This window comes from Pteropus medius, unplaced genomic scaffold (assembly GCF_902729225.1).
Source record: "Pteropus medius unplaced genomic scaffold, Ma_sr-lr_union100, whole genome shotgun sequence".
Classification (NCBI taxonomy): domain Eukaryota; kingdom Metazoa; phylum Chordata; class Mammalia; order Chiroptera; family Pteropodidae; genus Pteropus; species Pteropus medius.
This window is the reverse complement of record NW_024342471.1, coordinates 9928077-9953676: the sequence shown is the minus strand read 5'-3', so window position 1 is coordinate 9953676 and position 25600 is coordinate 9928077. Positions and strand designations below refer to the sequence as shown.

Sequence of the window (25600 nt, the reverse complement as noted above, 5' to 3'; positions counted from 1 at the left end):
CCTTTAACATTTCTTATAATACTAGTTTGGTAATGATGAACTCCTTTAGCTTTTTCTTGCCTGGGAAACTCTTTATCTGTTCTTCAATTCTAAATGATAGCCTTGCTGCACAGAGTAATCTTGGTTGTAGGTCCTTACGTTTATCACTTTGAATATTTTGTGCCAATCCCTTCTGGCCTGCAAAGTTTCTGTTGAGAAATCAGCTGACGGTTTTATGAGAGCTCCCTATAACTGCTTTTTCTCTTGCTGCTTTTAAGATTCTCTCTTTGTCTTTAACCTTTGGGATTTTAATTATGATGTGTCTTGCTGTAGGCCTCTTTGGGTTCATCTTGTTTGGGAATCTCTGCACTTCCCGGACTTATATGTCTATTTCTTTTGCCAGGTTAGGGAAGTTTTCTATCATTGTTACTTCAAAGCAGTTTTCAATTCTTTATTCTCTCTTTTCTCCTCTTGGTACCCCAATGACACGAATGTTGGTACACTTGATGTTGTCCCAGAGGCCCCTAAAACTATCCTCATGTTTTTTACTTTTTTCTTTTTGCTGTTCTGATGAGTGTTTTCCACTACCTTGTCTTCCAAATTGCTGGGTCAATAGCTTCTTGCCCCTCCCATATTCCCGTTCCTTGACATAAAAGAAGCCTTAACTCTGTACTTTCTTAAGATGGGTTGAAGTACCACTAGGGCTTCCATATTTTCAATTGGTAACTTCTTGATCAACACATCTTTCCCTACTCCAAATTCTGACGTTTCAAATTTTGGCCTTTTGAAGCATCAGGGACACAGACTTTGGACCGGTAACAACTGAACTTGTACACAGCTCAAATTGCAGGAAAAAAAAAACAACACAATAGTGTTCAAGGCGAATCTAGTTTCAAATCCCAAATCCCTATTACATGTGTATGACCCTGGACAAGTCATTTCACTTCTCTGAGCTTCATTTCCGTATCTGCTAAATGGGTTTAATAACATGAGAGGTCTTTGTCCAGAATTAATTTTCTTCTTCCTGATACAAGACCTTGCCCTCTCACCCAGGGAGTAACATATGACCTGATTGGGTCAATCATTTTATAACAGAGCAATTGGCCCAAGAATGAATGCAACTGAAACTTGTTGAAGTCATTCCCTTATAATTTCCTTTTGGAACTGGAGGAGCAGAGGTTTTCTTTCAGCTCTAGATGTGGAGCCATAAAGATGAGACCTCAGAGCTGCTTGCTGCTCATAGCCCTGGTGTTCCCACATGGTTTGCACTCTCCTTTTTTGGTCATATTGAGAGAAATGAATCCTTAAGCTGTTTGCACTTCCCCATTTAATCATTTTGCCTATGCACATTGGCCTCCTTGCTGTTTCTCAACTCCAGACATGCTCTTGCTTCAAAGCCTTTGCACTTTGCACTTTTAAAGCCTTTTCTGTTCTCTTTGTCTGGAATGGTTTTCCTTCAGATGCCTGAATGGCTGACTCCTTCATCTCCTCCAAGTATCTGCTTAAATATTATTTTCTCAAAAGGCCTATTATGACCACCCTATCCAAAATTGTAAGCCTAGGCCCCTCCGCTACTCTTTAAAATTTTTTTTCCATAGCACCAATTTCTAACATGCTTATTATTGTTAATTATATTATTATTCACTGCTAGTCTCCCCTCACTAGGATATAAGTTTCTCTAGGGCAGGGATTTCTGTTTCTTTTGCTCATTGATGTGTCTTAGATGCCAGGCAAATTAGTAAGTACCCAGTAAATATTAAAATTTATTGAATGAATGAACAAATGTATTAATAACCAAATAAATGCAACTAGTATGATACCTATCTAATGAGGTTAAGAGGATTAAAAATTATAAAGTTAAGCACAAGTAAAATGTCTGACCCCATAGTAAGTACTCAAATATGGTAGCTATTGTAATTTTGCAAGGTCTCCTTTTTTCAAAGGATTGCCAATCCTGCAGATAAATTTCTATATCTATGAACAGAAAAAGACTTATGAGGCACATGCCAGGAGGTGATCTTTAGATCTGTATGTATGTATATATACATTGTGTTTTCCAAGTTTTCTTTCTTGAGCGCTATTTTTATCAGACAAGAAAATCAATACTTTTTTTAAAAAAGAGTTTTGGCTTGGCTTTGGAATATGGGCAGATGGAAAAAAAGAATGGACTAGGGAGTGGTAGCTGTAGCTGGCATTGAGATATAGTCTTTTCTAGTCTAACATGATGAGATCAGAGGAGAGCTTAAGGACTCATTTCTCTCAATATAACCAGAGCAGTAGGTATTTGTTCCCAGGAGTGACTGGATGGAGATAACCAGGACTGTAAGTAGAATCCCAAACTGGGGATTGGAAAGCACTGAAGTTTTATTTTAATTTATTTTTTTATTTTGGGGAGTGAGGCAACCCTTGGTTGACCTCATGGATTGCAAGGACCTCGTCAGCTTACAATCCCTTATTTTTTATTGCTTACTCCTAAAGCAACTGGTCTTCCTAGGTGGTCTCCCTTCCAAGTAATTACCAGGCCCAACCCTGCTTAGCCTCTGAGATCAGAAGCAAGCAAGTTTGTTCAGGGCAGCATGGCCATAGACTAGCACTGAAGTTTTTGAGTCAACTTTGAATCTTGATCCTCTTACTTACCAGCCATTTGACCTTGAATAAGTAACTACCTTGCATAAGATCTAGGGCCCCTAGAAAGTAGGGGATTAGAGAAAAATAATAAATGTGGCATTTTGTTTAAAAACAGAAACAAAGAGAAAAGTAAGTTTCTCAAAAGCAATTGAAAAAAAATTAAAAAATTTTTAAGAAAACAATTGCTTTTGAGAAAACCCATCTAATTAAATGTAAAACCCTACTTATATCACCTTCCACTGCTCAGGAAACTTTGCTGACAGGGCAGATTTCCCCACAAGCCTTATAAACACAAGTTTTCAAACCAGCTGTTTCCAAGGTAAAATATGTTTTGCACACATATGTTATTTGATATCTCTTTTACCACTTTGTTTTGGTTTCACGAGTCTTGACAACTGTTTGTTTTCCCTCAAATTATTCTGAGGCTTGCCCTTCTGTGTAGATGGAGGGCAAGTATACCTCTCTGTACTTTCTCCCACGGGAGTATAGGACAAGGAAGAAATTTTAAAATTTGGGTTAATTAATATAAAATAATTTTATATCGAAACTCCGATTAACAAGCAATTGTTGGCAAGTAATTAAGAACATGGACTTTGGAACCGGGCTAGAGTGCCTGGGTTTGAATCCAGGTTTCATGACTTCCTAGCTGTGTGACCTTAGGCTAATTACTTGTTTCTTTGTACCTCAGTTCTTTACATCTTAAGGTTATTGTGATACTTAAATGAATAAATATTTGTAAAGCCCTTAGAACAGTGTCTGGCACACAGTAAAGATCGAAGCGTTTGCTAAGAATATTTTGCTCACTACTAACCTGCTAGTTCATATGGCTTGATGCTTACCTGCCTCATTCATCCTTTATCCCCTATGTGGGTCTATGGCTGGGTTAATAGGAAGGTATATTGGCTTTAGAAGTGATAGTAGTAGTCCTTTTACCAGTTACCCACATGGACCAGGAGTTATAGGGAAGTTTGGATGCTGCTCCAGAGTGGCTGAAATGAGAGGGAGATGCCTGCCACTTTCAGACTGTTACCACCAGGTAGTAAAAGTCTTTGAAGATAAATTCTAAATAATCAGATCGGTCACTTGTTTTCATCTGGGCAGGGGGTTGGGATGGAGAGAGGGGTTGAGGATTCTTTTGGAGAGAAGTCTGAAGTCAGTTCCTATATGAAAACCTGAAGAGAGGCTAAGAGTTCATGGACAGGCATCCCCAGGACCCTCTCACTGTCCAGCAATACTGGAGAACTTCTGAAATGCAAAAAGACACCTTCTCGATCAGATCTGGAGTCATTCCAGGGTCTTCTAGTTCAGCTTCTTGCCCATTTCTCTCTTCATTGGGAAGATGTTGGCAGCCTGATAACCTTTTAGGGTTTCTTTTAAGTTTGGGGCACCTGAAACATAAGTAAGCCAGGGGTACTCATTCGGAGATAGATACCCTCAATTCACTATACGAGCCCGTGCTCCGATGGTGGCCAGACTTCCACGCCCCTGCCCTTATTAGCACCACCCTTAGTTCTGTTTCTCTCAGTTCAGTTTCTCATAAACGCCAGAAGGGGAGTGGGGGTAGGAGCGGGGTGGGGGAACCATTGGACTATCATTGCGCCTGCGCAGAGAACCAGCTGGCTGAAGTGGCTGGGCTGTCTGGCCCTGAGGTCTGAGCTGTCAGTGCGCCTGCGCCGGAGGCCAGTAGGCTGGCAACGCTGAGCCAGCTAACTCGCCTCCAGAGTCGGGCTGTCAGTGCGCCTGCGTGAGAGCCGTGCGCCGCTGTTCTTGACTGTTCTCTGGAGAGCTCTGGTTTTAGCCATGCAGTGCTCCGACTCCGAGCAGACCCCCAAAAAGTGCCGACTCGATGCCAGCCTTCTAAGTACCCCGCCGAACACTGCTGCTGCTGCCGCTGCGGCCGCAGAGTCCCCGGACTCCAAGCTCCACCGTAACCACAAGATCTGGGACCCGGAGCAGGTGTGCCGCTTCCTAATCTACTGTGACTTCAAAGATCCCAGAGTGCTGGACCGCGTCCGAGGTATCCGGGGTAGAGGGCTAGGGGTGGAGGCGGGGACAGCAGGCTTGAGAGAGCGCGAGTGAGCCGGGGGCCTCAAAGAGGACCCAAAGCGGAGAAGGGAGACCTGACGCGGGAGGCACCAGAAGGGGTGGACCTCAGGTGGGGGACGCCCAGGAGTGATACCCTGAGATGGAGGAAGGAGAAATGGAGGGTCTGGGATTGGGGACCCTGAGGAAGAAAGCAGACTTTGGGGATTGTGAACCTGGGTAGGACAGTTAGTCTAAATCTGGTGGGTTTCTTCAGGAACTTGCCACTACAGGGCCGGACAGGTGAGATTCAGGTCCTTTTTTTTTTTTTTTTTTTTTTAAGTTAGAAGAACGTTTCCCTGGGACTCTGGTTGGAGGGTCTTGGTCATTAAGGTTTACCAGGCTGGGACACCTCTCTGTGCTACCTCAGCACCCTGAACACTTGCCACGTTAGAATATGTTTTGATGCTTTTAAATTTGTTTCCTTCACACAACTCTTTTCCCTTAACAACCCCCCCCACACACACACACACAATTTGGGGATTTCCTGAAGGGGGAGGAACCCGTTTGGGTTTACGTCTAAATCCGCTTTGCCTACCATCGCATCCCAGTTAGGGCTCAATAAATGTTTGTTGACTGTACATGCAGAGCCTGGTAATGATCTTGCTTACTTCTTCAAAAGCTGTTTCTCTTTCTAAATCTAGACACTGGGGTTGTTCAGCTGACTTATGAACTCTCAGCGACCCACAACTTGGCAACATCAAAAGGAGAGATGTGCAAGTTATAGTAGACTTTACTGGCTCAAGTTCAAGTTTCTATTCACATGAAATCCAGTCAATTTCTCGTATGAAGTTTAGCTCATCATGACTTATCCTCTGTGGTATCCAATAGGAAAGTAGTGTGGTTTGCATATTCTCTAAACTTTTGCAATTGTTGGGTGGAGACCTCTTTGCCTAGGATGGGGAACTAGGGTGGGAGAAACTTTAGTGGTTCAAGACTTAGAGATAACATGATGGGTGTGGAAATTGTACTTCTCTTTTTCACTTTCCACCTTTTATTTCTCTCCACTGGTGGGATGGAATTTTTCTTTGAATAGCAACAGGTAGGGATGAAGTAGTTTTATATTTTCTGTCTCCCAAATGTGATTGGCTTTTTTGGCTCTCTGTTTCAGTGGTGTTCTGTAGATTATTTCATCAGCCTTCAGAATGATTTGTTTTCGAGCTTACAGTCTATTGCTAATAGAAAACGTTGTGCGCTTTTTATTGGTAAAAACTGACCAAGTGTCCAGTTGCTCATTTCTTACTGTCTGCTTTGTCTTGACCAAACTTTAGTCAGCTTCTCTCTTTCCTACAGGCCTCTGAACTCTTGCTTGCCTCCAAGACAGAGCAAACACTAAAAAAAGTGAAATATGTCCCTTGATCAACTTTTCCTGGGAACATTGTCCTGTCAGACCCAGTTTAGGGTTGCTTCCTCTCCAAAGGTCCTGCTTATTTCTGCTTGCTCCTCTTTTACTCTATACAAAAAGCAACACCTTTCTGTTTGATTTTGATCCGCATGTAAATTTCTGAGATCAGAATGCTCTCCCTATTGCAGTGGGTCTTTCTTTCTAATTAAAATCTCTATCTAAGCCCCGATTTGTTTTTATTTGACAAAGCTAAGCACAAGATGCTGGGTCTCTTTCCTCATGGAATACAGTCTCACAGGAACTCTGAAATTTAGAGACTATAATCCGTATTTTTTTACAGGTGACATGTTTGAAGTCCAAAGATGGTAAGTAATTTTCCAGAGGTCAAGCAGAGCTGGGTTTTAAGATTAGGTATTTAGATTCCAGAATTCATGCCAGCTGTACCTTAACAAGTGTTCTCATCAAAAAAACATTGGATTCCCCTCAGCCATAAGGGAACAAAAAAAACATTTAAGAAACAAAACAAAACAAAAAAACATTAGATCCCGTAACCAAAGTTATAAAATCACTTTGGGGGGTAAGGCGGGAGAAAAATGAACAAAACACGGACAGTTGACAACCAGCAAGTAAACACAGAAAAAGACATTCAATTTCAACAGTAGTTTAAAAAAATACCAATTTTTAAATTTAGATTGGAAAATATTTAAAGATAATAGGAGAAATGGGCAATCCAATAAAGTTGATGGAAGTGTCAGTTGGCTCAACCATAGACAGTTTGGCATTACCTCTTATAGGAAATTTCACTTATAAAAATTTGCAGATAAAATTTTATAGGTAGGTGTCCAAAGAAATATATTCAAGATTATACTTTTAACCATTGGTTATAAATAGAAAAAAAAAAAGTTATTTAAATAGTAATTGGTAGTAATGGTAAATAATAATGATAGCTAATATTTATTGAGTGTTTACTTTGTGTGAAGTACTATTTTATGCATTTCACATCTTTTATGTTATAAAATCTTTACAACAACTGTGACATAGGTTCAGTATTACTCATTTTAGAGATGAGCATAAGGCTCAGAAAAAGATTAAATATGGCATATCTATATTATAAATACAAGACAAACATTAAAAATGATATAATTTAGTAAGTGACAAGAAAGATCTTTGGGTAGAAAAAGTAGATTATAAACATAATTTCATTTGTGTAAAATTACATATTGCACAGATGAGTGTTTTGAATGATACCTAAAATGTTAACAGTGGTTATTGGGGGAATTTAAGTTTTGATAGTTTGTACTTTATATTTTGATATTGTTTGGATTTTTTACATTGAATAATTTTTTTATGATTAGGAAAATACAAAAGTGCCATTTTCATTTAAACTTTTTCTTTTTTGAAATTTCTTCCTTATTTTCTTTTTACCTATTTTCTTTTTATGTGACCATGAAAAATGCACTTTTTTTTTTTAAGTTTTTTTCACCCATCCCCCCTACTTTTCTATCCCTTCGGCAACCATCAGGTTGTTCTTTGTCTCTTCAGGTCTCTCATTACCTTTAGAAAGAAGATTTTTGTTTGTCTGAAAATAATCCAGAATTCCGGAATCTGAAGTCAAGAAGGACTAGAATTAATTATATAAACAGAGAAAGAAAAATAAACCATATGCGTCTTTCAAAAATACTGAGTATTATATGCTTTGCTTGGAGGTTTTACAATAAAATCAACACTCCAGTCACAATTCAGACTGTGGTTTTGACTTGATTTAGGAACAAGAGACTTTCCCTACTCCCACCCCAAACCTTACCTATTTCAGAAGGAAGCACTGGTTTTGCGGCTTGACTTTCTTGCAAATAATTTACTCAAATAATTAAAATTTTTCACCTGATTTATCAAAAAAAGCCTCTTGGTATAGTTGGCTAATTAAAATTAAGACCTTCCCAGTGGCAAATCTGTAAAGTGGTATTTGGTATAGTCTGTTACCTCTAATGGGTGCACTCAATAAATGTTGATCTGAGCAAGTTCTGATGGATTCAAATGGAAAGAAATTGGAAAGCATGTGCTGTAAATACTGAAATCATTCATCTCTTTTCCCTTTTCTTCCACAGAAGAGAAAATCACAGGTTCATTACTGCCCTTTCTTAATGAGACTCATCTTGAAAATCTTGGTATAAGGTAAGAATGATAAAATTCACATTGTATCCAAGCATACTTTTCTTTTTTCATCTTTGAGAGGCAAAGCCCAAGATTGCTGATATTAACTGTCCTCCTTTTAAATCTAAGAAGTGTTTTAAAACAACCCACTGCCTGCTGGTTAACAGTTGTTTTTGCCATGTAGACCCTATGTTGAATATTTCTGTAAACAACTTTGAGTGATCCTACTTGGGGATTTTTGTTTTTAAATGATTCCTATTTTTTCAAATTCTGCTCACAAGCTTTCATGAAGTTGGTAGTGACCAACTTTTTACTCTCAAGTTTAGACTAATTGAATTATACATACCAGAAAATATGTAAGAACTGATAGGGAAAAAAATGTTGGCAAAAAAAATCATTGAACTTATATCGAACCTATTTCTAGGTCTTCTTCAAGCTATCTTAAGATGGGAATGTATTCCCACTGTTTAATTTAAAGACACTCTCCAAAGTAGCTTGGTACTTTTTAGTTATATGATTTGGGACAAGGTATTTACCCTTCAGTTTCAATACCTATGAAATGGATAATAATGTATGTCAAATGATTAGCACATGATAAGCCCTTAATAAATTATATAGGTAGAGATTCTTAAGTATGGCTGGAGGTTCTAGGGTCTAGATTAGTGTGGGTTTACTTTAAAGATCTTAGTTAAGGATGCAGTATTTATTCCTTAAATTGGAGACTATTTCTTTTAGAGAATTGGCAACAGTGGTGAAATACAGTCTTTTCTTCTGGAAGTCCACTTAGCTAAGTGTTTTTGTGGTAACTGTAACCAAAGAATCAAAACAAAAGATTATACTGAATTACTTCATGTACTGTTGCTTAATAATTGATAATGAAAGTAAATTGTGTCTACAGCCATGCTACCCTGAATATGCCCGATCTTGGAAGCTAAGCAGGGTCGGGCCTAGTTAGCTCTTGGATGGGAAACCACCTAGGAATACCAAATGCTGTAGGCATTTATAAAAATAAAGAAAAAGAAAAATAAAGAAAGTAGATTGTGAAAAAAGATCACCTCTGACTGACTTTTAATAAATGTCCTTTGGATCAGAATCTTGGTGGACCTCATCTTGCTTCTTTCATAATCACATTTCAGCCTCCTATATCCCCTCAGAGTCCCCCTTACAATCTGATTTTTTAATGTTAATAGTTGCTTACTATTTTAATCGAGTGGAATTTGTTCTAATAGAGTCTTTTTTTTTTTTAAGGGAACTATATACTTTGTTGTCCCAGATATTATTAATTTACTAAACAAATATTTATGGAGGGCTCATATGTGTTAGGCATTCTTCCAAGAACTTGGGACACATGAGTGAACAAAATGAATAAAATTCCAAAAGGAATACTATATACCACAGCCCGCCTTATAACTAAGATGCATTCTATAGGGCTCCTCAGAGCTGTGTTTTCCTATATAGCAACTACTACCTGCATGTTTAAATTTAAATAATTAAATTAAATTAAAATGTAAATTCCTCAGTTACGTTAGCCATATTTCAAGTGCTCAATAGACACTTACAGCTAGCGGCTCCCCTGTTGGGCAGGGCAGATATAAAACATTTCTGTCATGACAATGTTCTACTGGACAGAGCTTCCTTTGAAGATCCCAGTGGGATCAGCTGAAGTTGTTCACAGTGGTACCAGTGCAGCCAGCTTACTAATGTACCTTTGTACTTTTTCCCCCTCATTTCCTGTTTCACCTTTCCTAGTACCCTACTCTGATTCCCAGGATTCACATCCTATAATAAATTAACTGTATGCAAGCTCATGTCCTAGACCCTGCTTTCTAGAGGGACTCCAGTTTAGACAAGTACTTGTATTTCCTCAATTTTATAATCAACTATTAATTTAAAAGATTTTTCTAGGAAATAGGCAACTGTCACTTTAAATGTACAAAATAAGTGTAAGAATCATTAAATTGCGGAAATGATGAAATACAGAAATTAAATCTTATTTAGTCTAACTGTCCTGGCCCATGACTACTACAGATTTTTAAAGTATTTATTTTGCTATAGCCTTTGCTAAAACAAAAAAAAAACCCTCTAGGTTTCAGGTGGCTATTTTTATATACTTTAATCAGTGATTTCTTTATGAATAGTTTCTTTGGGGCTTTTAACTAATTGATGAATACTGAGTATCAGCTCAGGAAAATACTAGGCAGTGAAGTTGGGTTTAGGTTTGGTATTTTATGCTGTGACTCCTGGTTATGCTTGACTGAGCAACTGTACTTAATCTGAGTCAGTTATAGCTCATTTATAAGTCCTCAAAGCCCGGCCTTTCCCTGTGTTTGTTATATGAAACTGATGAGGAGGATAGGGGAACAGTAAAACACAAGATGTGCTGCTTTAGTGATTTATCAGCTGTAATAATGCTTCTATACATCCCAAGAAAACCATTCTTAGATTTTGATTTTGTACCATGGGCCTCAGGGTACAACATAGAAGCCAATTGTAATACTTCTGACTCCAAGTCTATCTAAGACTTTTAGCAACAGATTTATTTTTTCAACCTAATTACCTAATAAATCAGTAAAGGTGAACCCCTTGACTGCTGCTTCTGTTGACGTTCAGCTGGGTTAACGTGACTGGACCAATTAGTAAGTGTAAATAAAGCAGGATAATGAATTACAGGATTTTGAACTGTTTAATTCCTATTAGATTTCTTCTCAAAATTGGAGCATTATGAGAGATTGCTAACAAAGGAAGATAGGTATAAATAAAGGTAAAACTTTCATATATAGTTGATTCATTCATGAGTCATGTCTTGTGCTCATAAGTCAAACTTGGACCTTTGCAGATCACCATTATAACCACTAATGTCCATTTATGGACTGATCGTGTGACCAAAAAACACCCCTGCCAAAGGGTCTCATATTGTCCTGCATTTCCAAGGCTTTTATTGTATCCTAGACATTTGCATTTGATTTGACTATATCTTAATTGCAGTAAATAATTATTTCTCTCCAAAAGTTGTTTTGATATGACAAAGGCTCATTTTGTTAACCAGATATAATGTTCCTGTATATAACATCTTTGGCCAATTTAGATAACTTTGAAACTCCTAGATTCTTATAGTTAAAACACTGCTGATGGAATAAATATTGAATTTATAATCAGGAATAATTTCCATAGCACCTGTAATCATAGTTAAAATTATCCTATAGTTCTTGAGCACAGGAACTGAGTGTTGTAACCCCAGCACGGTGCACACTGTTTAATTCCTCTCCAGCCCTGTAAGGTGGATGGTGTCATCCCTAAGCTACAGATGAGAACATCAATGTACCAGACAAGGTTAAGTGACTTTTCCAAGGTCACTTGCAGATTCCATGTGCAGATGCGAGCCAGTTCTGTCTGATTCAAAAGTCTTTTTTTATTATCACTATGCAGAGTGCTGTCTTGAGTTTTCACTTATACGAGCCATGCAAATCCAGGATTATGAGGGTATATATTTACTTCAATTAGGTTAAAATAAGTCTGAAGTATAAAGTGAGCATTCAGTAGATTGGTAGAAGATGTTGAAATATGAATTTACCAAGAGAGAAGAGGATCAAGGGCAGAAGCCTAGAGGGAGAATTTCATGTCTGAGAAACAAAGGAAGGAGAGTTTCTAGGAGGAATAAATTTGAATTATTAACCGTTCCTTTTAATTTGACTTCTCTTTCTATTAATGTAGATAATCTAAAGTTGAATATATACTATTATATACTCTAGCAATTATTATTAAGCAAATAATGATAGATTTGCTTATCTTGTCATAATTTTAGTTCCTCGTCGGAGAGAAAGAAGTTGCTCAGTTCCATCAAACAACTGAGTCAAACTTATGTTGATAAAAGGAAGGTAAGAGGAATCTAAGTTTATTGTCATGTTTTTTGAATATAAAGTGATGTAACTCAATTATCTAGAATTATTTTAAAAAAGAATGGAAGGAAATCTCAGTAATAGGATTGTGAATAATGGATTTTGATTTTTATAAATTTTCTGTATTTCCTAAAATAAGCACAGAATATTTAAATCAAAGAAAAACTGAAATATTTCAAGCATACAGGAAAGCATAAACAGACTATACTACCCAGCTTGTCAAATCTTAACATTTTGCCTACTTCGCTTCAGATCTATTGTTTATAGAACAAAATATTATAGACAATGGAAGACCTCCTTTGTACCCCTCCTTGATTCTATTTCCATCCTTTCTAACTCAAAAGTAATTGTCATCCTGAATTTGGTGTTTAATAATTTTCATGAATGTTTTGTGCTATCACTACATATTTGTGTATAGCCATAAACTATGTATGATATTGTTTTACATGTTTTTAAAACTTTATGTAAGTCATATTTCACAGTAAGTTACCTTCTAAACTTTCATTTAACGTTATATTTTTGAGAATCATCTGTATCAATACAAATAGCCTTAGTTACCACCTTCAGTCATAGAATAACTTTTAAAGTTGTACTAAATTTTCCTTTCAGTTTTGATAAACCTTTTGGTTAAATGTTAGTTTAAAGTGTGGCTATACTCTTAAAGTTTAATATATCAATAATTGTTTACTTCTCATCCCTCAATCCTTTGCAGACATCAGAAGCCCCGTTTTTCAGACTCAGTGTCCCAAGAATCATTTTAACAAGCTCAGTCCCCATCTCAGAAATTCTGTTTCTGGGAATTTGGAGTTGAGACTCAGGAATGTGCATTTTTCAGAAGCTCTTTAGGATGCTTCTAATACCATAACTAAAGAAATGTTTTTTGATTGGTTGGTGACAGGAAGTGTACCTTATTGTTTACCCTTTGACATCTTTAAGTTAAGAATACTAAGTTTCAAACCTGGAAGAAGGTATAGGGTATCTCATTCCCCTTTTACACAATCATCACAATGCATAATCATCATTTGCATTTTTCATCAGAGGTGTTTTATGTATTTAATGTACAACACTTGAGTTATTTCAGAACCATGAGAATACATATTTCAACTTCGCTGTTTCAAGTTAGCCTGCTTAATTTCCATTGAAAATGATGTTTGGAAATATTTCATTAATATGTTTGGTTCAGTCCTACAGTAATTTATTTTTATAGATAAAGTCATGGTTCTTCCAGCAAATAATGTATTCGAAGACTAATCAAATCCTAGCTCTTTCTGAAAAAGTTTTCTAATATTGAAATACTTTATTCTTTTCCATGAAAAGGAAATAGAATGATCACCTATCAAAGATGATATCTACATATTTTGTCTTACAGTTGGAAGAAAGTTGCTGTCCTGTCTTCTCTTTTGTCCTTCCTCAGTAGCAACAGCATAGGGTATTCTCTTCAGGTCGGGCATAGATAAGGATGAGTTTTCTTCGTTAGGTGAGAGTATCTCAGATGATCTCTGAAATCACAGTTTCACAGGTACAGTTCGCAACACAAATATTTTCAAAGTAATATTCAAGGCTGTTAGTGGTTTCATTTGCCCATTTTTATTCCTTTTTTTACTATTGATCATCAAAAACAGAAAATTGCTTAACCTCATTTATAAATGACAAGTCACCGTAATTGAAAATTTTAAATTTTAAAGCCAGGTACTTGTGTCAGTGAGTCATTATATAGTAATAAAATTGATCTATATGTTTTAATTAATTTATTTTGATTAGTTTCAAGTATACAATACATTGGTTAGACATCTGTATAGTTCATAAAACGATCCCCCTAATTGCTCCCTCCCTCTGAAATTGAGATCTTATATGATCTTAGCTTTATTACCAGTGCAGTTGAACAAAGAATTGATTCCTGCCCTAATTTGGTATCCACATTTTATTCTTAAAAACAAAACAAAACACAAAGTTAGTGATATATAATTCACATACTTTACAATTTATTAATTTAAAGTATACAAGTCAATGTTTTTAGAAAATTCACAAGGTTGTTCAGTGATGTTCAGTCATCACTACAATCTAATTTAAATTGTAAGAGTTCTTTATATATTCTGGATACGGACCCTTATCAGATATATGATATGCAGATATCTTCTTCCATTCTCTGGATTGTCTTTTTTAGTTTCTTGGTGGCGATCTTTGCAAAAGTTTCTAATTTTGATGTAGTTCAGTTTATCTATTTTTTCTTTTTCTTCATGTTTCAGAAACCATTGCCTAACCCAAGGTTATAGCCTTTTTTCTTGCCTCAGTTTTCTTCACACCAAATTTAGTTCAATTGGCCTTCGAGTCCAAGAACTGTATAATGATGAAGAGGAAATACAGTGTTTGACATAACAGGCATTACTTTTTCAAATGTATTAATGAGTCTCAAGAGAGTAAAATGCCTACTTTATATACTTTCTCTTACTTAATATGTGTTAAATTATAGAATTACCACCTCTGAATCTTTTTCCGATGGCCTCCTCTTTCCTTTCTTCTGGGTAGAACTGACCACTCCTTTTTCTTTTTCCCCATTCTCTTTTCCTACTACTCTGGATATAGATTCTATTATCTTTCCAGGAGGGCAGGAATGATGCCTTGCTCATCTCTTACCTCCAGTGCTTGTCATATACAGAAGACACTTAATAGACAATATGATTGTTTCATCTTGCTTAACTAGTAACATATAGAATATCATATAGCCCTTAAAAGTGAGAAGTGGACCATGTGACTAAATAAAGGAGCAGTTTATATTAAATAATGCCCGGAGAACAAAAATAACAGATTGCAAACAATGGTCAAAACTTTAATATCACATACACATATTAAGAGCTGGGAAGGGAATATGAAATAATGTAACTAGAATGTCCAGCAACTCATTGCCTAAACATTAGGGGAATGGTTTTAAAATATTGGTTCATCAACGAAATGGAGCCATTAAACTGATAATTTTAAGATTTGTAAAAACATGAGTGTCCATGATGCATTTTGACATGAAAGGAATGTACGTATATTATGATTTTATGTTAAAAAATAATTTTAAGTTCTTATTTTTTCATAAAGTTTCTTAAGTTTATTGTTTTAGCAAACTTAGGGTGAAATAAATGTTTTAAAACCCCACAAAAGAAACATGGCAGAGTGAGAGGCATCCCCAGATCTCTCCCCTTAATACAACGACAAGCTGAACATCTAAAACTCAACAAAAAATACCCAAACTGCACACCAGCATGTCTGAGTGTGCAATCTGCATAAGATTTACCATAGGTCAGAACCCTGGGAGTCCAGTGGTACACTGGGAGAAACAAAGAAGCTGCCTCTTGCAGCTGGAGCTCCCTGCAGGAGAAGGGGGAGGGAAGAAGATGCTTTGAGTTCCATGAACAACCCTGCCTGGGAGAGCTGTGAGCTCCACGAGGCCAGTGGCAGTGCCCAGGGATCAGGGCAGAAAGCAGAGAAGTGGGGACAGCAGAGAAACGGGGACAGCAGAGAAACAACAGTTGATTATTACCAGTTGTGATTGCAAAATGCAAGGCTGAGCCACAGCACCCATTTCCCAACCCAAAAGCCCCTCCCCCTATATCCTCCAAGACCAAACACCTCAGAGCCCCAGGGGAATCTGAGCAAACACTACCGAAACTGTTGCTAACACTGACAGGGACTGAGACTGAGGGTAGCGAGCGTGATTAAGCATCTATATATAAGGGGGGGAAATGGCATTATTAAGACTTTATATAAAGCAGAGGCTTAGATACCACCTACTGGAAACCAAAATAAAAACGCCTTTGTAACAGGCTAAAACGATAGACCTTTATATAATAAATCTTCTTTCTGGAAAAAAAGCAGAATACACTTCCATTAATGTCCAGGTGGAGAAATAGTCTATTAAACACCAAGAACAACCAAGGTGACAAGGCATCTCAGAAAGAAAGAGAAAAATCTCCAGAAAATAAGCTTGAACACATAGAAATATGCGACTTAAATGACAGAGAATTCAGGATGGTACTTCTGAAAAGATTCAATGAGATATAAAACAATTCATATCAAAATTTTCAGGAATTGAAAAAAAAACTAGATGAACAGAATGAGTTCTTTAGCAAGGAGATTGAAACCCTCAAAAAGAACCAAATGGGGCCTCAGGAGATGAAGAACACACTGAAAGAGATGAAAAATGAAATAGCAAGCTCAGAAAATAGAGTCAACCAAATGGAAGACAGGATCAGTGATATCAAAGACAGAAATCTAGAAATACATCAGAAGGAAGAAGAGATAAACCGAAGAAGGAAAAATAATGAAAGAGAGAGAGAAAAACAAGAACTAGCTGATACCATCAGGAGAGGAAATATAAGAATAGTAAGAATAATGGGCATTCATGACGGGGAGGAAAAGGAGCAAAGATTAGAAAGCATTTTCAGACAAGAATTTCCCAAATCTAAGGAATGAACTGGAGCTCAGAATTCAAGAAGTCAACAGAATACCCAATTATCTCAACTCAAAAAGTTCTTTTCCAAGGCTCATTGTATTAAAATTATCAAAAATCAATGACAAAAACAATTCTCAGAGCAGCCAGGGAAAAGAAGATGGTAGCCTGTAAAGGAAAACCCATTAGATTATCGTTGGACTTCTCAGCGCAAATCTCACAAGCCAGAAAGGAGTGGAATCAAATATTCAAACTATTAAATGAAAGCAACTACCAGCCAAGAATAGTGTATCCAGCAAAGCTCTCCTTTAGATATGAAGGAGAAATAAAGACCTTTCCCGACATATAAAAATTGAGGGAATTCTCCACTACGAGGCCTCCATTACTGAAAATACTGAAAGGGGTCAGCTCACCTAAAACAAAATGACAAAAAAAAGCCAAACAAACCATAACTAGGAGTAAGGTGACTAGCAGGCAGATAGAAGCAGAGGAGTGCAACCCTTACTAAAAACAGGGAATTATAAGCTTAAACAGTAAGAAGAGAATTGCTATAGCAATCGCTATAGTAATGAACGTTCAGCATACATAGGGACAAATTGAGATAACAATGACTGAAAAGGGGAGGATTCAAAGATCCAGATTTGCAAAGGGGAATGGACATAAGGCACATGCAGAAGAAAATGAACTATTATATATATAACTATCCTCTACATATTCTTAATGGTCACCACACACCAAAGATTCAGAACTGAATATATAACATAAAACAAGAAGGATTAGAGGGAAACCCCTGCCCCCCCAAAAAATCAGACACACAAGGACAAGGAAGCAATGGAAACACCAAGCTACCAGAAAGCAAAAAATAAAATGGCTGTAAGAAAACCTCATATTTCAATAATCATCCTAAATGTAAACGGACCGAACTCACCAATAAAATGGCACCGAGTTGCAGAATGGATCAAAAAACAAAAACTAACCATATGCTGCCTCCAGGAGACACATTTCAGTCCCAAAGACAAATATAGACTCAAAGTGAAAGGGTGGAAAGTGATATTTCAAGCAAATGGCATTCAGAGAAAAACGGAAGTAGTGGTACTAATATCGGATGAAATAGACTTCCAAATAAAAAATGTAAAGAAAGATACTGAGGGACACTTCATAATGATAAAGGGAATCATGCACCAAGAAGACATAACACTTATTAATATCTATGCTCCCAATCAGGGAGCCCAAAAATATATAAAGCAATTACTAACAGAACTAAAGGGAGAAACAGACCAAAACACTACCATAGTAGGGGATCTAAATACCCCACTGTCAGATATGCACAGATAATCCAAACAGAAAATCAATAAGGAAATAACATCCTTAAAGGACACGTTAGCCCAGCTGAACATAATTGACATTTACAGAGCCTTTCATCCCAAAACAGCTGCTTATACATTCTTCTTTAGTGCACATGGAACATTCTCAAGGATTGACCACACACTGGGACACAGAGATAGCCTCAACAAATATAAGAGGGTTGAAATCATACCAGCCATATTCTCTGATGATAATGCTTGAAGCTGGAGATCAACTGCAAAAAGAAAGTGAGAAGAACCACAAATACATGGAGATTAAACAACATTCTACTGAAGAATGACTGTGTCAGAGAATAAATAAAAAGAGAGATCAAGAGATACATAGAAACAAATGATAATGATAGTACAACATATCAAAACTTTTGGGACACGGCAAAAGTGGTAATAAGAGGAAAGTTCATATCATTTTAGGCTTATCTCAAAAAACAAAAACGAGCCCAAATAAACAACCTAATACTTCATCTTTAAAAACTAGAAAATGAAGAACAAATGAAGCCTAAAGTCAGCAGAAGGAAAGAAATAATCAAAATTAGAGCAGAATTAAATGAAATTGAAAACAAACAAAAAAAATGCAACAAAGAGCTGATTTTTTGAGAAGGTTAATAAAATCGACAAACCCCTGGCTAGACTCACTAAAGAAAAGAGAGAAAGGACACAAATAAACAAAATCAGGGATGAAAGAGGGGAAATTATGACAGACACTGCAAAAATACAAAGAATCATACAAGAATACTATGAAAATGTATATAACACCAAATTTAATAACCTAGAAGAAATGGACCAGTACTTAGAAAGGTATAACTTTCCTAGACTGTATCAAGAAGAACTGGAAAATCTAAATAGACCGATCAGCAGTATGGAAATTGAAACAATCATCAAAAACCTATCATAAAGTAAAAGTCCAGGACCAAATGGCTTCACCAGTGAATTCTACTAAACATTCAAAGTAGATTTAGTGCCTATTCTCCTCAAACTCTTCCAAAAAATCGAAGAGGAAGCAATACTTCCCAACTCATTTTATGAGGCCAATATTATCCTGATACCCAACACCAAAAAAGAACACTACAGACCAATATCTCTCATGAATACAGATGCAAAAATCTTAAATAAGATACTAGCAAACCAAATATAGCAACATATTAAAAAAGATTATACACCACGATCAAGTGGGCTTCATCCCAGGGGCACAGGGATGTTTCAACATATGCAAATCAATTAATGTGATACAGCAAATAAACATTTAAAAGTAATCATATGATCATATCAATAGATGCAGGAAAATCTTTTGACAAGATACAGCATCCATTTATGATCAAAACACTTAACAAAATTGGTATAGAAGGAAAGTACCTTAACATAATAAAGGCCATATACAACAAACCCTCAGCCAACATTAGACTTAATGGTGAAAAACTAAAAACCTTTCAGCCAAAATCAGGAACAATACAAGGCTGTCCACTATCGCCACTGTTATTCAGTATAACATTGGAGGTCCTAGTGAGTGCTCTCAGGCAAAAGAAAGATATAAAAGGCATCCGAAAAGGAAATGAAGAAGTCAAACTGTCACTATTTGTGGATGACATGATTCTCTGTATAGAAAACCCTAAAGACGCCACAAGAATACTACTGGAAACAATAAGCAAATACAGTAAAGTTTCTGGATACAAAATCAATGTTAAAAAATCCATAGCGTTCCTATACTCTAATAATGAAGTGTTAGAAAAAGAAATGGAAAAAATAATTCCTTTTACAATTGCAACAAAAGAAAAAGATACCTAGGAATAAATCTAACGAAACATGTGAAGGACTATATGATGAAAACTATAAGACCCTATTAAAAGAAATAGAAGATACAAACTATGCTGTGTGATAGGTTTTGAGAATATGGCAATAAACAAGACAGACAAGGAACTTCAGTTTGAAGCAGTTTGAAAATCATGGATTAGATTATTTATCAGGCCTCTTTTTTATTCTGTAGCTTTCTCTTTAAAAATGCAGTTATGGACAGTTAAGAAGTATATTTAAAGAAACAGAGGTGCATTAAATCTTTGCCTATATTTAATGAGCTTAGAGTAATGAATAATTGTGAAATTTACCTTTACTAAGTAAGCATTTCTGAGTGATGTTAACTACTGTAGACTTTTACCTTCTTGCCTATGATTTTTGTCTATGGTAGGAGGGTTTCTTTCTTTCTCCTTCCCTCCCTCCCTTCCTGTCTTCTTTCCTTCCTTAGTATTCTAGTGATGGGTTCTATATAGATATATTTAGAAAAAAAATTTAGACACAGTGCTAGTAGTAATGTGGCTTATATGATCTGAATGAGTGTAGTAAATGAATGTTTAATGTAAGACTATATTAATATAAGACTTGAATATAAGACTAACTTATTAAAGGCTAATTAAATCACATATTTAAAAGATTGAAATCTTTATCTTTCTGTTTTTAGAATCCATTAAGAAGAAGTAAAATATACTCAGATCCAATATACTTGATTTTTCTGGTAGTGATACCTAAAGAAGATGATAATTTTTATATCTTGTCATTTCCTTTTGTATTATTCTTGAGAACAATTAAATGGCTTTGACTTTGCACTGTAGATAGTCATGGCTGCACAAAAAAATTTAGATGGAGTTATTTGTTGTTACTCATTAATTTAAACATCATTTTCTAGGTCATTAATGATCCTATTCATGGCCACATTGAATTCCACCCTCTCCTCATCCGAATCATCGACACACCTCAATTTCAGAGGCTTCGCTATATTAAACAGTTGGGAAGTGCTTACTATGTTTTTCCGGGAGCTTCACACAATCGATTTGAGCATAGTCTAGGGTAAGAGGGGAACTGGGGAGGGAAATTGGGATGGGAAATGATTGTCTCATCTTTTAGAGAATAGTTTTATAAAATGGTAATAAATATCCTTGTTTTGTTGATGAAAATATCGAGGCTTTAATTTATCTTGCTATATTTTATTTTTTATATATTGTTACAAACCGCTGCAGATCTTTCCTAGAAAGATAGTGAACATGTCTATTGGCAGGTCAGTAGGATGAAATATTTGTGTTTACATATTACTTAAAAGCTAATAATGTTGTTTACTGTTATAATTAACCCTGTAAGTTTGATTATTTAATTTCCTGGAGTCTTAATTTAGTCATGTTGCCCTTTGAAACCAGGAAATGCGTAAATCAGAAAAGCACAAGCTTAGAGAAGCTGGCTCTTCCGTTATGTATAACTAAGTTGAGACTTTGGTCTGCTTTTCTGTTATAAAATGTAGAGCCAGGAGGACATGGGCAGGGAACTGTATAGTTTTCTAGATTCTCATGAAGTACTCACAGTATATTACTTTGTTTTTTTGTTTGTTTGTTTATTTTGAAGCATTTTTAATTATCCAGAACACATGTATCAACTCAAATGTTCCTTCATTCATCAACAAATGTTTACTGAAAACTTACTTGGCCCTACCAAACTAACAAGGTAGCAATTGTCTCTATCCTCATGGAGCTTATTGTTTAGAGAAGAAAGATACTGTATTCATTCAGAAATACTTTCAGGAGGAAATGCTAAAAGCACATTTAACATTTGTTAGGCGTTTTATCTTCAATCTATGTTGTAAACATTACAAAGCCAGAAGTCCTGCTTATTCTTTTAAAAATTGTGGTAAAATACACAGAATATAAAATTTACCATCTTAACTATTTTTAAGTACAAGTTAAATAGTGTTAAATATAGCCATATTATTGTGCAGCCAAGCTCCAGAACTTTTCATCTTGCAAAACTGAAATTCGATATCCATCAAATAACAATTTTCCATCCTTCCCTGCCTTCCCAGCCCCTGGTAACTTTCTCTTTCTATGAAATGGATTATTCTGGATAACTCACATAAATGATACCATACAGTATTTGTCTTTTTGTGACTGGCTTATTTCATGTCACATAATTTTCTTAAGGTTCATCCATGTTGGAACATGTATCAGAATTTCCTTTTTAAGGCTGAATAACATTCCATTAAATGTATCTACCACATTTTTTTAATTCCTTCATTTATCGGTACACACTGGGTTATTTCTACCTTTTTGTCTATTGTAAATAGTGCTGCTATGAACATGAGTGTGCAAATACCTCTTCAAAACCCTGCTTTAAATTGTTTTGGGTCTACACTCAGAATTGGAATTGCTGGATCATGTGGTAATTCAATTTTTAATACTGTTTTCCACAGCGGCTGTTTCATTATACATTCCCATTAACAGTGTACAAGGGTTCTAATTTCTCCACATCCTGGCCAACATTTGTTATTTATTATTTTGAGGGTTCGTTTTGTTTTGTTTTGTTTTTTGGTAATAGCCATCTTAATAGGTGTGAAGTGGTATCGTTGTTGTTTTGATTTTGCATTGATGCTGAGCCAAGAGGTCCTGCTTTTGGGATTCTGTTTGTATTGTCCTGCCTAGTTTCGAAAAAGACTATTCTGTTAAATTTCCCCTGAGATGTAGTACGATATTTGAGAAACAAATTAAAGGCCTTAAGGGCCAGAAGTATTACTCGTCTTTCAAACAAGAGTGACTTTTTAAGTTTTTTTGCTCTGCAGCGTAGCACATCTAGCAGGATGTCTAGTTCGTGCACTGAGTGAGAGACAACCAGAGCTGGAGTTGAGTGAACGAGATATACTGTGTGTTCAGATTGCTGGGCTTTGTCATGATCTCGGTAAGCTGCACGAAGAGCCAAAGCAGTTATGAAAAACCATGACCTGCTACCTCCATTTGAAATTAAAAAATCCAACTAACCAAGAGAAATATGAAAGTTGTATTTTAATTCTTCAGTTAATATTAAAATAAATGTGTCATTGTGTCTTCCTAGAATGATTTGTAAGATCAAGGCATTGCTATTTTATTTTCTTTGCAGCCTTTCATGAATAACATGAAATTCCCATGAATTTCCCATCATTGCTACAAGTTATATGAAAGGACTTTCTGATAGTGAGGTTTTTCTAACTACTATGTTTAGGATGATGTGAATTTGATTTTTCTTTTATCCTTTAGTCTTTTATCTTTTATCTTTTTTCTTTTATTTTTTATTTTTTATTGAATAAAATTGCCATTTTTCCTTCAGTTACTGTGTCAGGTCCATTTTTATACATAGACTACATAATCTACCCTAGCAGATTAACAACAGATTTAGAGAACTTCTTTTCTTCCCTGATCCATGTGAGGTCTTGGGCCACTGAACTGCGAGTAAAAGAATATCATCCTTTTCCTTTGACAAAGAGACAAGAGACTGGACTCTTTTATCGCAGGAGTTTTACCCGTATCCCTATAGTTTAGTCCTGCCTATTAGAGGCCCCCGAGAGTTTGTGTGTGTCCTCCGGGCAGGGAAGGGGAAGCACCTGTGTTTCAATAGCCAGATACTTCAAGGGGTAGGGCATTCTCTTCAGCATGTCGTATTGCAGATTTCAAGAGAATTAATACTACCCCCAGATGACAAATTCAACAGATTCCTGGTCTTTTGAGAGGGAATCATTGAGAAAGCTTTGCCAGTCTCCAGGAGTCTGAGCACTACAGTAATGAGCCTTTCTGTACAGATTGTGACATGCTGAAAGACCCAGGACTGGTCCAGGCGGGCTCCCTCTTCGGCCAAGTAATTCACTTCTACAAAAATTCTGATAATTCCAGAGTTGTATTTCAATAAAATTTTATATTACTAAGTGTTGTGGAATGTTAAAATCACTTATGAATAAAGTAAACATGTGATTTCCACTTTTGATTGCTCATTTGATCAGTAAAAACCTAAGAAACAGCCCCAATATGTGTAATTTATTATAAATATGTTATATACATTATAAAATTTACATTAAAATAGATATTTTTAGAAGACGAGAATAATAAAGTTCTAATATTATTCCTACATTCCAGTGGATTGTCTTCAAACTGCTGTTTTAGTATAAATACTCCACCTGAAGATACCAAAGTTTTTGTTATTAACATTCCTTTAAGTTACACAAAACTATCCTTTCATCAGATTTATGTGAGCTCTGGTGACTTAGAGACTCCTCTCTGGAGAGTTTACTTTCCTGTATAATTCTACTTCCTGTTCTCTTGTTTTACAAAGTAGGAAGGAAGGATTTGTCTTCCTCGTATTATTGATAGATGATTGAATTATTATTAGATTTTTATTGATAGATTATTCATTTCTATTGACATTCAAGTTAGAACTAAAAAGATAAAAAAGTCAACTCACTTTCTATCATTTTACAAACATTTTGCTTGTTCTAAGGCTGCTTTTGTTTTTAAGGTCATGGGCCATTTTCCCATATGTTTGATGGAAGATTTATTCCACTTGCTCGCCAAGATGTGCAATGGACGGTATGTATTCATATATTCAATAGTCAATAAAATGAAGACTATTTGAGCTATCACTGATGTGTTATAGTATATTTCCCCATTACAGTTTTTGTATATATATGAAATTCAAATTGCTATATATGTTTTCCTTTGATTCTCACAGTCTGTAAGGAAGGAATCATTGCTATTTTTACAAATGTAAAGGAAGTTGAAACTCGGAGTGTATCGATGCACCAAGAATCACAAAGCTGTTAAATGATAGAGCCAGCACTAGAAAACCAGTTTTTCTAGGTGCTAATTTAATGGTCTTTCTACCCTATCATACTATTATATAATAAAATAAATAAGAGGCCAACTCCAGTTTGGACTCATTTTGTATGACCATGAAGTAACTGATTGCTGCCAAGTTTCATCATATATATTAAGTGAACCATTTTATAATTAGGGATTCACAGGTGGCTGACCCATAGTTTTGGAATTAGTTTTTGAGAAGAAAAGTTAGTTTTGAGAAATAAAATAGATGGACTCCCATTTTTGGTCACACTATATTTCTGGATCCTGGAGTAGAAAAGGATATTAATATGTACTGAATGCTTCCTACATGTCGACCACTATTTTCTCTTTTTTTAAAGGTATAATTCACATATAATAAGTTGTACAGATCTTAAGTGTATATAGTTCAGTGAATTTTGAAAAATGTATGCATCCATGTAACTAACCACTACCCAAGTCAGGATAAGAATGTTTCCAAATCTTTTGGAAAATTCCCTTGTGAACCTTTTCAGTCAATTTCTACTCCTCCCCCACCATCACTTTCTGCTTTTTATAAACACGGATTCATTTTGCCTGTTTTTAGAATTGATGTAAGTAGAATTGAAATCGGAGGGAAACTTAGTACGAAGCTTGTGCTGCCAGCGCCACTCACAGTCAAAAGACCCACACAGGAGTTGTGCTAAATAGAATAAGCATTTATTAGAGAGTTGCTTCAAAAGCTGGCTCCCCAAATGTCTTGGAAGCACTGATTACCTACGGAAATTAGTAGTCACTGAAACCAAGGCAGCAGAGATGGCCAAGGCCATCAATTTTGTCTTTTCAGCCAGGGCCTGTTTCCCAGGCCTCTTGGAGGGATGGCAAGAGGTACTGGGTGTCCTGGAATCAGCCGCTGCTTCATCCCGTGACCTTGCTCCTTGGCAAAACTAGCTCATCATGGGAGTAACTGCCTTCCCAGGGGAGCGAGAGCAAAACGTGCACTTTGTTACAGGAGTAGATAGCATTTTTGAGAATGGTATCCATTGGAACAGCAGAAAATGTCCTTGGGAGCAGATATTGCCCAGAGAGTCCTTTGTTCATTATCTTTCCTTGGGGCTGCTAAGCAAGCAGCCCTT

At 36.2% G+C, this 25600-nt stretch overlaps 1 protein-coding gene across 2 annotated transcripts in view; it reads left to right on the top strand.

The window, feature by feature from the left end:
- Positions 1–4278: 4278 nt before the first annotated feature.
- Positions 4279–25600, top strand: part of SAMHD1 (SAM and HD domain containing deoxynucleoside triphosphate triphosphohydrolase 1) — a 45766-nt gene continuing 24444 nt past the window's right edge. The window contains exons 1-6 of one of the 2 annotated variants that reach the window (XM_039864258.1): positions 4279–4624; positions 8140–8206; positions 11988–12060; positions 20552–20712; positions 22466–22581; positions 24166–24236. In XM_039864258.1, coding sequence (XP_039720192.1) covers positions 4408–4624; positions 8140–8206; positions 11988–12060; positions 20552–20712; positions 22466–22581; positions 24166–24236 — 705 coding nt within the window. In that variant the 5' untranslated portion in view covers positions 4279–4407. The remainder of the gene's footprint in view (positions 4625–8139; positions 8207–11987; positions 12061–20551; positions 20713–22465; positions 22582–24165; positions 24237–25600) is intronic. The other variant, XM_039864257.1, reaches the window with a different exon arrangement.